Consider the following 15,505-nt stretch of genomic DNA (forward strand, 5'->3'; position numbering starts at 1 on the left):
CATCAGGTTTAAAGTTCTATTACACTACAGCTGGAGATTTCATTTTCGGTTTTAACAACAGTCTAGACATATGTGCACCTCAAATAGGGATAAGGAAAGTTCTCTGATGAGCAAGTCAGCTGGCCATGCCTGCTACTGCTGCAAGATAGTCATTCGCTCTGGTGGGCTTTAAGCTCTGTAGCGGAGCCTCAGACAACTCCATGGAAAGAAAAGTACTTTTAAAGGCAAGTCTGTTTGAACATACACATGTGTATATAAATTAAAGTGACAGAAAAGAAATAGTGCTGGTGTGGGTGACATGCCTAATAAAAGCATGACTAATGATCAATGATTTTCTGCCTTCACTGGTAATTTCTTTCAAGATGTAAGGTAAACTTCTGATTTCAGCATTAGAAGAAAATTCAGTGCAGTTCTTTCTTACCTTTCATGGGACATTCAACTGTAATATTTGCTCCAGTTCTTGCCATGATTTTACCTCCAACCACTGCTGAGAGACTGCTGGCTTCCAGATTTGTAACATTTAACACAGAGGACAAGATGACAGGAATCTCTTTGAAATGAAAGGAATAACCAATTTTAAAAGCTTTATTTGACTTTCAAATATAGATCCTGCATTTAGATTCATTGTATTTGGAACAGAATACAGCTTGCAAAACAACAGCCAGCAAATACAGGTGGGATAGATACAAGCAGACTGAATTCACACCTGCTGTGTTTTAGGGCAACAGTACCATCTTATTGCTACCTATTGCTACCTACTCAGGCAGAGTTTCAGGGATTTCCAACGAAAGAAGCTAATTCACATTGGAGTGGGGATGGGTGCTTTTATATATATATATGTATATGTATTTATATATACATACATACGTATATATATATATGTATGTATATATATATATAAAAAAACAAACAAAACCAAAAAACATCCTCCCCCCTCAAAAAAAAAAACCAAAACCAAAGCAAAAAACACCCAAACACAAAACCAAGCAAAATACCAAACCCCCAAACCATGTTCAATTCTGTGGCTGCTACAGTCTTACCGGCACGCAATAGCAGTGATGTTTCCACATCAAACCCAAAGTCATTAACCACCAGGCATCCATATGTACCAAGTTCCTTTTGAGTAGGATTCTGAATCTGCACTTTTCCAACAGTGTCCAGGATCACCCTGCACAATATTGAAGGAAAGACCAGAGTTAACTCCCTGGGGCAAATCCAGCTGAATCTTCTTGCAGGAATTACAGCAGCAAAACTGCTTTTTAGGGTTTGCCATTCTAGACCAGCACATGCAGTAACATTTCTGCCTCCTCTCTGGAGACAAAGGGAAGCTCTAAGAGACACACACATGGAAGATTCTTCAGATGTCCTCCTTCTACAAACCTGTGTCCTATTTGCAGCCCTTTGGAGGACAGTGAGTTTGCTACTTCAAACCAAAACCCTCCAGGAGAAGCAGCATGAATAAATCAGACTACCACAATTAAAAGTATTAGGCTTGGCAAGAAATCCATCTCTCTAGAGCAAGCTTTGTTTTCAGCAGGACTGGAAAGCTCACAGATGTATGTCTAATCTGACTTCCAAATTACTGTAGGCTTTGGGCTTTTGGTGGGTGTTTTAAATTTTTTGGGGGTGCGGGGAGGAGAAGGGGAAAGAGGTGTTTGTTGTGCTTGGGTTAACATTCTCATTATTAAAGAGAAAGTCTTCCACCAAAACCTCACAGGTATCTTGCATATCTTGCCAGCCATCTGAGGGACAATATAGGAAAGCAAGCATCACAGGCTGAGGAAGAGGCTGAAAACAGCTGCCTGGACTTTTCCCCCTTGCAACTTGAGTTAGGCAAAACACTCATTACGTTCAAAAACCCTGTAGCTCTGTCATTCTGAGTACACTTACAAAAGAGATACACAAAACTGTATTTAAAATACTTGTGTCTCAACAAAACAAGTAATCTCCTGCATGGCTCAAGTGTGGCCACCTGCTACAAACCCAACAGGTAATCAGCCCATTTGCCTCTTCACATTCTTTTTCAGATGTAATGCTGTTAACATCACTGGCCTTTGAGTTCACAAACACATGTGTATGGGTTTGAGTATAGTAAACCTGGCTGTGAAAAAAATAGGAAAGAAACCCACTTTGTCAGTGTATCCCTTAGGAGCAAGAATATCTGGGCTAAAATGAAGGCAACTTATGGAAGTAGACATTAGGAATCACACAGACACACGTGACTAAACAAAACACCACCATGTCCAAAAAATGAGAGTATCACTTGCAACAAATTAATGGCAAATTATGCGTATTTTGCAAAATAAACATAACTGGTGGGAGCTACATGGTTCCAAAAACATTTGCACTTTTTTAAATGGCTTAGTTCTGATGTCTTTGCTTTAATTGATAGCCCTGCAGAAGTGTATTTTTCTTGGCAGTGCAGTTAATCAGTTAAGTATGTTGAGAAATAGCCAAAAGCACCTTTATCATTTCAGAATCATTTTTTTTTCATTACTCAAGAGCTAGCTCTAATTCCAAGAGGCTCACACACGAAGTTAACGCTAATATTATCAGGTGTGCTTCCAACTTATCAGCAATGAAGTAAAAGTATTTGCCCAGTCTTGAGCAAATATCTGAGTATAACACACACTTGCTGTACTTGTCCTTCAGGTACAGTTCTCCAATGTGATGGTAGCACAGGTGTTTTATTATTTTGTTTTCCACTGTCTTCAGTAGAAATACTTGTAAATTCTACAGTATTGGGAAAAAGAAAACCAAACATAAAATATCATTCTTTCTTTTAAAACTGAAGGTATGCAGCTACAGTTACCTAAAGATTTACTGTGCTGAAGGATGGTGAGGGTACCAGTGATGTTTTTCCTCCTTCAGGAGAAAGGATGAGTAGGAACTATGACTTTTCATCTATGAAAAGACAGCACAAGTTTTTAATGTGTTCCCACTGTATCTGGTATCTAAATGAATCCAGTAGGCTTCTTGAGTATAAATCTGAGTATAATTCTTGAGTATAATTCTTGAGTATAAATAATTCATTTTCTGATGCAGCTGAAATGATTAAGATGGATCACAAAATACAGCTAGAACATCCAAAACTAGCAAAAAAGGCAACCCTTCCACGTGATATTGTAGAAATGGATGTTAGTGAAGCCAAACAACATTACAGACGCTTGACAGAAAAAAAACAAATTACTTAAATAGGAGGAAGGCACAGGGTTCATGCTTATCTCATTTTCACAACAGCATGCTTTTTGATATTGCACAGCAGGGTGGATTTTTACTTTTGATAGTAACATAATAAGTCATTCAAAAATAAAAGATAGTTACTTACTTCTCAGAGGGTTTTAATGTCTCACCATCTTTTGTCCAAGTATATTTCACTTCACTAATACCAGCTGTTTCACACAGTAGATTGACAGCATGAGTATTCTTGGTCAGATAAACTGTATTTCCAATCCTTACAGTTACTGTTTTGTTGAAGGAAACTCGAGGAATTTCCTTTTGCCTCATAATAACTGGGACCTTCTGGTCAAACATTAACTTATCAACAGCTTTTGTGCTGAAACGTTCAGATTCATTTGGTGATTTGCCTTTGAGTTTTGAGGCATGTTTCTCATCCTGGGCCACCTTCCATTTTTCAGTAGTTGGTTGTGGAGGCTTAGATAATTCAGCAACTAATTGGTAAATGACCTGGGATGCCAAGTCATCATTGACTTCTCCAGTTTCAATGAGCTGACTCATGTTCCTTATCAGTTCTTCAAACTGCGCAGTGTCCATGCTGTAGGCTCCTTGGAGAACTGCTGCCTCCAGTCGTTTATTCTTGAATTCATGAGAGCTGAAGTCTTCTGCTGAATTACTCCCAAAGGTTCCAAGGTTTCGCAAAAATGGTTGATCGTTTATTTGCCTGTCACCCAGATAAAGCTCATTCTTTTTACTCCACATTTGCCACATTTTGCTCATTTTATGCCATTTAGCCCCAAAGCTGTTGGCCTCATTGTGATCAGTGTTACTGGCTTCACTGGCATGTTTTCTCAGATTTGGTGGTTCTATCAATCTGTTGTCAGTACCAATGAGTTTGAGTACAAATGTTTCATGCACAGGGCCTGCAATACACCGGTACACCCCAATATCAGTAGCTTCAAGACTGTGTATTTTCAGTGAGCCTGACTTAGTGATGCCAAGTCTTTTAGAGTTTTGTAAGTGTTGTCCGTCTTTCTCCCACTGGATAAGTGATTTCTGGAACCTCCGTACAGGGCACTTAATTACAACAGATGTTTTCGGAAGTAGGTAGGCTCGGCTTCCTATGGTAAAATTAATGCGCTTCTCTTGTCTTGTTTGAATGTAGACTCGGTGAATACTGATAATCTGAGGTCCATGAGCAGAATACTTCTCTGGAAGCTTTGGTTTAATCTCTGAAAGAAAACACAGTGTTGAAAAGCATCTAATCATTGGCACTCATGCTTGCAAAATCTGCTTTTCACAGAATGCTTGACAGAGCCTCTCCTGGCTTTGTTCAAGTCAGATTGCAACATGCTGAGCTTTTATCTCAGTCACAAAAATGCAAAAATATGAACAACATGAAACCATAACATTCCCCTGCTCCAGCCAAGAATTCTATTGCTTCTTCCCCATATCTCCTAACAATAAAAAGATATAGGCAATATGTACCTATATAAAGGACATAGATTATGCACACATACATAAATGGATGTATACATGTCTTATATTAATTTATATCATATATATATAATCATATATAATCTTATATGATTATATTTCCTATATATTTTGTATTTTGTTGCCTCAGAAAGGCTAGGCATGATGGGAATGGAAAATTTAATGGAAAAAATTTGAACACTATCACTTTCCCCACATTTGACACTGCTGTGTGCAGAATGACCTAAATAAAGAAAACCTATCAAAAAAATAAGGCTCCCCTTGGCTGTTATTTAAATTATTGGCTGGTCATGCTGGTTGTCTGGTTGAGTCAAGCCAAATTGATAGCGACACAGGAGGTGAAAGAAACAGTCAGTGAAGACACAGTACATGCAACAAGCAAAGCCACCCTGTAATCACTGGCTGAACATAATTTCTTCGGGTTGAAAGATGAGTTGCTTACAGTGTTGTGCCAAGAAAGTAAGGAGGGAAGGATGGAAAGAGAGAAATAAGTCAAAAATTTTGAGAGATTGAATGCAGTAATCAGATGAATTGGCAAAAGCAGACAATAACAGCATAAAGCTTCACACAGACTGAGGATGGAGACAGTGAGTATTACAAAGCTTCTCCTGCATTGTACTGCAGGAACTTGGATACTGAAGGGTTTCTAGGGCGCTGCCTGAATGAACCCTGCCACAGGCAGGCTTTCCCATCAGTGGCTGGATGGGCACACTGGAGAGAACACTAGAATTACTGCAATGCTTTGGATACCACTGTGTTGACTCACTGGTGGCAGCTACCGTGTCCCACTTTGATCAGTAGAATTTATCTCACACTAGGTGAGAAAACACTAGGTAGGTGAGCAACAAAGTGCTGTCGGAGCCTCAGAGCAAGGGCAGGCACCCCCCAAGTTCGTTCCATGGAAGATGAAATTGGCCATCTGGGAAGAGTCAGGAAACACTCCACATTGGTGCTAGAAAACAATCCAATTGTGTTTGGTAACCCAGCCTTCTGGTATGTGACAGAGAAAAAACTTGGAGCCTGCAGAATGAGTTGAGTTGATGAGCCAAAAAACGGACACACAAACTGAAATGATTCTCAGTGGGCCTGATTCTGAAATCAGTACTACTATCCACTTGGTGGGTATGTAAATAAAATGACAACTTCAGTGATGACACACAAATGATATTTGAAAAAACTGCATGCTTCTTCCATACATGTGCTTCAAATATGCTGTGAAGATATAGGTGAAAAGCTAAATGCTTCAAGCATTCAATAAGTGTGTACGCTGTATGAACTACACCCTAGAGTGTATTCTTATGCTTATAAAACAAAATGGTTATTTTCAATGTTTTGGGTAATGAGTTCAGACCTGTGGGGAATATCATGGTTTCATAATTACACAGCTTTTAAATCGATCCTCGTTACCCAGATACATGGTTCTCTCAACCATTTCACATGGTACAACAAATAAATTGCCTTAATAGTCAGTTTACTAAAATTATTAAAGTAGCATCCTGTTTTTAATAAGTTATTGGGCCCAAAATATTTATTTTTAGGGAAGCATTCCAGCATTAAATCTTCCATTTCCAAAATCCAACTTACAGACACCGTAAGTGTAACTTTAAACACACAAATTAAAATACTTCAAGCTGTGGTCTGTTTACACTAGTTATTCCAACATGGAATTAATACCAGTGCATACTTATAAATATGTTAACAAGTCTCATCCATTTCATTTTTTATAAAAGAAAGACCACTAACTCTCATTAGCAGTTCAACACTAAAGGGTGTGTATGTTTGTAGTGGTGACTGGTGAGCAAGGCCAGGAGTGAAACAAAGTTCAGAGTTGTGGATGCAGGCCATATAAATATACAAGGTCAGATGAACATATGAGGCCACATAAGCGTGCATTTTCTAGAACCTTAGGATCATCCAATCTCACATCTGCTGAGGTAATGGACTGTTTGGGAGTGATTTTTACTACAAGGTAAAGCTTGCTTAAGGATTAGATTGTACTGGAGCCATTGGACCTCATTATCACCTAGTACAAATCCATCTGCGTCTATGACCTCCAGTGGTCCTCTACAGCTTTAGCTGGGCCTCAGGTCCTGGTGACCTCAGGGTAGTCTGGTGTTACTTCCTACGGTTCAGAGCCCACAGTCAGAAATGTTTGTGACTTAATAGGGCTTATAAAGTAGAAACCAACTATGATTACTAGTCCCAGGGAAAAAGATTTAAGTCTAAAATGCCTCAGCACTGTCATAAGGCAATAAAGAAGGAGCTCATCTGACCAACAGAAGCATAAACTGAGGAGATGCATTCAGAAACACTGTTTTCAAAGGCAAGAGCCCCTAACTGCATGCATACTGTGACCCGCACCACTCTTCACTGGGTCTGCTTCACTCATCTGCACATCCTAGGGCCGTGCTATGTCCCTGCCTTCTATTCACTGCCCCTTCAAGGCAGCCTGAATCCATGGCTGCAGGAGGAGGAAATACCTCCTGAATGTTGCCACAAATCCAAACCCTACTGCTGCCACTGCCTTGGCCCCTTCTGCTAAACCCAAGCTGGAGTTATAGATACGGATGTGTTTCATGCCTTCCCCCGCCCTCCTGTTGCATAGGCAGGGAATTGCCAGGCAGTTCTGAGCTGCAAGGGCTTGCTTGCTCCAGAGGGTTGTGGAGATAAGGAGGACAGTGATTCTCTTGTATGACTTTGATCTGCACCCATTTGGCACAATCACACTCCCTCTGCAGTCCACTCTCCTGCTTTCTTGGCACTGTGGTGGAACCTGACAATCTAACTTTAATATCAGTCTGTGCTAAGCAATTTGCAACCCAGCTACACTGCCATTCAACTATCCACAATTAATTAAATTCAGATAGATATGCAGCTCAAAATATTTTATTAAACCTTATGCCAAGGACATTCCTGAAAGTCCACAGGGCTTTTAAGTGGAGTTTTGAACCTCAGGATTTCGGCACATTAATCTGAAACGCAGGCCAGGAAAAGAAGTTTCATATTATGTATGAATCAGTAATTATTCTATTTCTTATTTTGTTTTGCGAATAGTTTTTAAAGCAAAGCTTCAAAATGTATAAAGTAGCTATTCTTTGACAGCACTATGAACTGGGTCAAAACATATCTATCTCTGTGAGCTGCGATCAAAATCAGGCTATTCAATTAAGGCTTTTGGTTTTCTACCACCTCAAAAGTAACAGCTCTCCTTTTTCTCTTCCTTTTCAGCATCCTACTCCCCAAATCTACATACTAATAAGTCTCCTTTAAAGTCTCCTTTACAAAGGAAAGAGAGCACAGGTTCATATATAAAGAACCTGCATTTAGAACTGCTTATTCTAAATTACTCTATGCAATTGAACATACCCTATACCAGTAAGGTATTTCCATTGGTGTTACATATATGCAAGTAGTGCAACTACTATCAGTATTGTAAACAATTGTGCCCAAATCATACAATTCCCTTAGACAATCTTCCTGAAAAGATTTGATACTGGATTTTTTGAAGAGTGTCTATACCATCATCAATTCCTGCAAAGCTCATGGAACTGGGATTTTCATTTTTCCAAGGAAAACCAGAAATTATACCTGATGTTATCACCAGCTCAGAGTTTCAGGTTTTGAATTCCACCATGTCAAGTGAAATGTCAAGTGTATACAAATGTATACAGTGAAAAGACAAACCAGGATTGGATTCTTATCTTTTCTAATATCATTTGTAATGTATAGTTGATTTCTGGTTTGGTTTGGGTTTTTTTTTTTTCAGTTGGGATAGTGTAAAGGTTGAAGGAAAAATAAGATCAAATATAGGTAAGCATGAGGGTGAGAGGTGTGTATCCTTAAAGCCTACTCTAAAACTACTTCTTGAGATCATCACCTTTATTTCTGACTGGTAGTAAAAAAAAATAAAACAATCCTGTTATTAGTGGTCTAGTAACTATGACGCTCAGTTTATGCCAGATTAGGAATGCTGTGAAAGTATAAGTAGATAAATGAATTAACCTGTGTACAGATTTTTCTTTATAAACAGATCTTTCCAAACCAGCAAGAAACTGTAACATACTTACTGTTGCAAGCATTCATCTGACAAGACCTTACAAGCAATGAAGGAGACAGACCACTACACATTGATCCATTTAACGTGACATATTGGCCCTTTGCTGTTAGGTTTTGGCAGGCAAGTTTCCTTCTCTGGATTCCAACACCGCAGCTTACTGAGCACTGTGAAGGGAAGGATGCAGTCAGGCTAAAATTGGTGTCCCACACCACACATGGTAATTTTAAACTAGTTTGTTGGTTTGGGTTTTTTTTTTCTGAGAGAGAATGCACACACTCTACTTCATATGAATCCTTGTGCTATCCAGACATTAAACTCTCTCTGCTTTTCCAGACAATAAGAATATAAAACAGATTTGTTCCAGCAAACAACTCAGGAACAATTAAAATAACATGACAGTATTTCTTTAGGGCCAACCATGGGCAGAGCATAGCAATGAGATAGAGTACCTAAGAGAAACAATGCAGCACATTATAAACAGTTTGTGTCAGGTCTCTCATCCCTCTCTCCTAGTTCATATTACATGAACCTTTAATTGCAGCTTCTAAATTCACTTTTATAAATCTTGTGAACAGGGAGTGATAGTGAGTTTGCATTAAATGGGAAAGAAGGAGGACATATTCCAGAATAACACAAATAATTGCTTTTTGGAAGCTCTACTATGAAATAATTGATAACTAAACATGTCTAGTAGAGAGCATGCAATGAATTATAGCCTGTCCTTCTGCAAGTAAAATACAGCTTAGGGAGAGGACTGTGATCAGCCTGGTTGTAGGCAGGAATGCACAGCAACTCTATGCGCAGATTAGTCTGGGTTTGTGTCTTGTGAAACCGTAAGCTGCTCTGTGAAGGTATTGCTCCAAACAGCATAGTCACCCAAGCAGAAATCTTTAGAGGTCATGTTGCAACTGAAGGGTTTGATTCACCATTGCTGAGGGCTGCTCACCTTGGACCATTCTCCAAAGACCAGCTGAGGAGGACAATCAACTTTTGCACATGGTTTACTAGTTGGTAATTTAGGTTCCTGGCAGGTGTCATCAAGGTGTTTCAGGAAGCTTCCATCCGTCAGCAGCTGCTTACAGTACACTTTGCGGATCTGAATCCCTCCTCCACAAGTACGTGAGCACTAAAGAGGAGAAGAGAACACAGTCTGTACTCCTGCAGAGACATCTGTGCTCACCCATCACATTGCTACTGTACACAAACACAGTAAGCCCATCTTCCCCATTATGCTCTCTCGAAAAATGGCATCTACTTTCAATTACAAAAAAAAAAAAACCAGCTTGTAGAAAACTCTTCTGTTAAAATGTTTAGCTAACATATTAGAGAGAAACCTTATTTTAAATAGTCATACCACCTCAACACGATTATGTTGCAGAAATCTTAAAAATACACATCTTATACATAGATCTGTTTATGTCACTCATACCTAGTGAGAGTTTAGGAGACAAGGAAACAAGGAAGGAAACAAGGAAGGAAGGAAGAGGGAAGGGGGAAGGAAGGAAGGAGGGAAGGAAAGAAGGAGGGAGGGAAGGAAGGAAGGAAGGAATAGGGGAGGGAAGGAAGGAAAGTCTCCAAACCATGTTACTGCATTTGCAGAGTGGAGAAAGATGTCTGGAATAACTGATATCCAGCCTTCCGAAATCTTAAAAAGGACTTTCCACCTCAAGGTGTGACTGCCTATTGGCATAGCAGTCAAAACCAGTATTTCCGACCCTGGATTACTTTGTTCTAATGAGATCAGTTGAAACCCATGCCAAAGTTTAGGAACTACCTTCCATTTTGCTACACTGGAGAATTTCAAGTACCCAGTCGAGGAACACATTTAAACTATTTCTGTAACCCAGACATACCTCTTGCCACTCCTCAACATGCCAAACAGGGGGACAATCAATCTGGTTACAAGCTTGTAAAGAGTGAGGTTTTTTGTCTTTGCACTCTTCAGCAGCAACAGCAGATCCTCCCGGCTGCTGACAGGACACATCTCTCGTCTGTATCCCAACCCCGCACGTAGCTGAGCAGCGTCCCCAGGGGCTGCTTTGCCACCTGTTCCAACAACACAACCCAAAGCTCAAGTGTTAGGAACTCGCCTCAGATCAGGGAAAGAGCAATCCTACCCAAACAGAGCCCAGCAGGAGCATAACTGAAGGCGTAGTTATTGACAGACAGCTTCAACATCCCTGTGTTTTGGTGCTATTGCAAAATTATAAACTAGATATAAACTTACAGGTAACAAGAAAATGCAGAAATTATGAACAATAAAGTAATAAAGAGTCATTTCCAGACAAATTCATCCCCAACATTTACTTTCAGAATGCTCCTCATCAAAAAAACCCAGCCTGTTGGCAATCTGCTGATGTTTACATTTATAAATGTAAATATATAAATAGACCTTTGTTACATTTACAAAACTTTCTTTAAATGTGTATATGTTTTCTATAAAACATCCTGTTCCTGTTAACTTCTTCCCTACGTTTTGCAAGAAGAGTTTTCTGCAAACACGTAGAAACAATACGCAAAGGATCAGGGATGTCAGAGATCAAAAGTGGGTAAATAAGGCAGCACATGTCAAAATTGCACATATGGCTCTTTCAAGTGACCAAATCAGCTGGGTTTTCTTGGGTTTGGATTGGGTTTTCTCCTTTCCCAGAATCTCCAGATAAACATAAGAAGCCATAAGAACTATGTGGGGCTACTAAAGAAGCATGAAATTAAAATAACTGCAAATCGTGATTTTACTTTTCTCATTTAGTAATGATAGAAAGTAAATATTCTGGATTTTTTGTGAAATTGCTTTAAAATTCTCCTTGTAGCACTGGAAGAGTTAAGGCTGTTTTTCCAGCTCTGGCAAATATCTATGCGGAAGAGATTTATTTCAGAAAATGTTCCCTATTTTATTAGTGGGATGTGAAGAGTAGAAAAGGAGTGAACAAGACCAAAAAAAAATACCCAACCCCCAAAGCTTGTTAAAAACAGAAGTAGTGAAATTTTATCCCAAAGCAAGACCACAGTCCTGCAATCTGAACCCTTTCTGAGAAAGACAATGTTTATTTAAGTCCTATTAACCCTTTCTTTGCCACAGTATGATTTCATTATTATAGTGTACCTCGGAGGGCAAAGCTTCGTATTGCAAGCACGAGTCATTGGTGGTGGTCTCTTGGAACTGTCACACAGGGTTTCATTGACAGCTTGCTTTGTCTCTACATGCAGACACATTGCAATGGCTTCTTGTGTTCCTGAATTAAAAAGGAAAACACTCATGAGACACAGAAGATAGACAAGATTTCTGTAACGCTTACTCTAGAATAGTTGTCAAAAGCTCTCGATATGAATTAGAAGGCTTAAAAGTAACACCTCAAGTCAAAAAGAACATAAGTATTTATATATTTAACACTCAAAAGATGTTTGTGAATTATGTCTACTTTAATTCTGTGATATTTAAAAGGCTTGATTTGACATTCCACCTGTCTGAAAACAAACATGCTTTACTATCTGTCCACCACTGGATGCTAAATCTGCCCAGTTCTGTAATGCTCCCCAGCCAACTATTGTTCTCATTGCCAAAATTGGGGTAAAAGTGACTCTTTCTCACTTACCTTAACTTTAAGAAGCAAACAATGTAATAAAAAAAATGCAGAAAACTTGTAAAACTATACTCAGGAGAATGGCTGACTAAACATAGAACCTTTCTCTTAGGGGCTACAAGGTGCAATAGCAAAACCTTTCTCTTAGGGGTTACAAGGTGCAATAGTTTTGCTGAAGGCAGCAAATCTGACCCAGCCTAAGGCTTTCCTCACTTGTGACTGTTCTTGGCACCTTCTAATCTGCAGCTTTTGCTACCTGGATCTTATTACTGAAACATGAAAGATTACTAATACTCAAATTTCTGTGAGTCAAAATGAAAACTAATATAAGTTTGCTTTAGAATGTCAGCTTAGCAAATACACATTTTGTGAACTACTTTTATTTTAAACCCATGTAATTATCCAATTTTATATATCATATTCTTTAGAATGAGAGCCTTACTCTATTTCAAAGCTCACTTGTATACACATGGAAAACGAGAGGGTTTGTGACGTATTTGGGGGACCCTGTGTATCTGGGATGTCTTGTACAAGCAATGCTAATGATCATAATCCTGTAGAACAAAAAAGCACTGAAATAATGAAATACCTGTTTTGTTGCTCCCAGGTAAAAATGGCTTTTGAGGAGTTGCCATTTTAAGAATTTAAATCCATTTCCTTCCTCTCTTTCACTTACATCCAGTGATTTTGTAAGGATATGGATTTGCTTTCAGCAGCTGGTTATATTTCTCTTCTTAGGACCAGCTTCTAAAGTTTCAAAGGGAGTTGCATTTTTAACTAGAAACTCCACTAACCACTTCATGGTATTACCCATGACATGACCTCAAACCAGCACCAATATTCTTAACAGAGGTTTGTACAACTATTCTTGCATATTCTACGCTGGAAGTTTCATCTCAATGCCAATGGTCCATAACTCTCTCCTCTGCAACATATTCACAAGCACCATTATTCTGTTCATAAACCAAAGCTGTTCCTTCCATATATAAACAGTTCTGATTCAGTCCAGTGTACCACCTAGCCCAGGCCACAGTCCCTCTCTGCAACACTTGAACCAGCCCACCTATTTCAGACAAATCAGCAATGATTTTCACAATAACGTAGATCTCAGCTTATTTCATTCTCTATGGTACACCTCTGAATCCTCACTGGAACACATTTTCAGTTCAGAAAGACTTTGTTATATAAATGTATTGATTACATCTATGAAGTGATGAAATTTTATAGAAGACCTGACCTTAAATATGATTGACAACCTATTCAGATCTCTTATATCAAAGTATTGATAATTACATTAACATAGAACACAAGCATTGAGTAAAAAGAATTTCATTAGTAAGGCTGAGAAAAAAACCCTTTAACAACAAATACCATGCCCATAACACAGACATGAAAATGCTTGTTTAAACTTTTAACAGGAGCAGCTTTCCTGTCTCCCTATGTAGGAAATGCACATCTGACTGTCTCCAGGAGAGAAATAAAGATTTAGAAATCGTGCTCTGGCACAAACAGAATGACATTATCAGACAAGCCATCAAGCCCATGTCAAGGATCCATATAACCTCTATCTTAGGTCAAAATCTACCCTATGGTACGAACCTTCAGTTTCACTGACCTCCCTGTTTTTCTGCAGAAAAACCACACTCTGGTGAGGCTGCTTTGAAACAGGCTGTGATAAGAATTATCTTGATATTTCACACAAAGGAGGGAAATTAAATAAGATTCCTTTCAGACCATCTAAAGTGGCAAAATTTTAAATTCTTTGTTACAAAAACTGAACTGGTCAGCCAAATGAACAAAAGGCATGTCCTACCAGGTGATGGGATTTGACTGCAACTTGTCACCTGGAGTTTATTAACCACTTCTGCCTTGCAGCATGACCTACCTAGCTTTAATTGTGTTATGAGAAGGAATTGTTGGTATGTGGTGTATCTTCCATTTGACTTAACTACAGGGAAGTAGCGATTCTTCCCCAAAGGGGCTTTATTGAAAGAAAAACTGCACCCTGTTTTGATGCTTTAAGTGCAAAACGGATATTAAAGAGCTGTTAAAAACATACCACATGCTCCTTTCCTGCTCCTTGGTTCTCAGTTCAATAGTTCTATTGAATAAATAACTACACATAATTGATGCAGCATTTGCTTGAACTGTCAAAATGTCTTGATAATCAGATTTCTCACCCCAAACTATAATTTTCCTTTAGTTGGGAACTTTAATCAGTGATAAATTTCTTATTCTATGTTGACTGGAAAATGGAAAATTCTATTATTCTAACAAGCAAAGTTTTATATGTACAACTTTCTTGGCTTATAATATAAACATGGTAGATAATTTAACTAAAACATAATGTATGCAGCAGGGAGCATTAAGTATTTTTATAGTAATCTGATGCACTATTGTAGTAATTATCCTACTATTCAGTGAAATAGAGTATTTTCTATTTCAACCCAGAATTCAAACCACATACATTTACATTCTTTTACAAGCTTTTCTGCACAGTGAAATACACAGTGCATGAAGCTGTTTTAAAAAATCAGAATGCTTGAAAAAAGCACTTGTTTCTGCCTTTTTTAGAGTACAAAGAAAATGGGGGTGGAAAGTTGCTGTGCAAGTGGTCAGAGGGTGGATCTATTCTTTACACGTGGAAAAGGAAGGACACTAATTTATTTCTATCAGATAGTCTCAGTTTGGCTACTGCTTAAGAACATGTATTATCAGCTGAAAATAAGTCAGAAAAATGCCAGGTCCTGCATATGATTGAGCCTCTCTGTAAATCCATTGAAACTGACTTATTTACACTCCTTCCTTAAAACAGTGAACAGTTTGTGTGTGCACTTAAGGAAACTAGTGATAGAAATAACCAGTTGCCTACAACACTTTTGCAAATGCTCTCAACTTTATATGTGAGTCTCAGAACAGTCATTGCTTTTTATAAGAGCCCTTAAATTTGGCTGGAATCCACTAATTTTCTAAGAATCTCAGGTTTCATATAAATAAAATGATAAACTTTTAGCCATTATGGTCCAGACAAATACCTGAAAACACAATTTGACTGTACCCTAAAGTTTCTAAAGCCACAGACTACAGAGCAAACAACAGGAAGTGCATATGTATTTACTGTTTAATCTCATTATTTTTAAGCCAGTGTAATGACTTTAGGGGGCCTGAATCACAATTTTTGAAGCAAATT

The 15,505-nt window shown here is 38.5% G+C and overlaps 1 protein-coding gene across 1 annotated transcript in view; it reads right to left on the reverse strand.

The window, feature by feature from the left end:
- ADAMTSL3 (ADAMTS like 3) overlaps positions 1-15,505 on the reverse strand; it is a 177,678-nt gene that overhangs the window by 22,663 nt on the left and 139,510 nt on the right. Inside the window, exons 16-22 of the mRNA XM_005148730.3 lie at positions 11,838-11,967; positions 10,585-10,777; positions 9,678-9,857; positions 8,742-8,895; positions 3,329-4,409; positions 1,041-1,168; positions 422-550 (exon numbers count right to left, since the gene is read on the reverse strand). Of these exons, the coding sequence (XP_005148787.2) occupies positions 422-550; positions 1,041-1,168; positions 3,329-4,409; positions 8,742-8,895; positions 9,678-9,857; positions 10,585-10,777; positions 11,838-11,967 (1,995 nt within the window). The remainder of the gene's footprint in view (positions 1-421; positions 551-1,040; positions 1,169-3,328; positions 4,410-8,741; positions 8,896-9,677; positions 9,858-10,584; positions 10,778-11,837; positions 11,968-15,505) is intronic.

Source organism: Melopsittacus undulatus, chromosome 9 (assembly GCF_012275295.1).
Source record: "Melopsittacus undulatus isolate bMelUnd1 chromosome 9, bMelUnd1.mat.Z, whole genome shotgun sequence".
Lineage (NCBI taxonomy): Eukaryota > Metazoa > Chordata > Aves > Psittaciformes > Psittaculidae > Melopsittacus > Melopsittacus undulatus.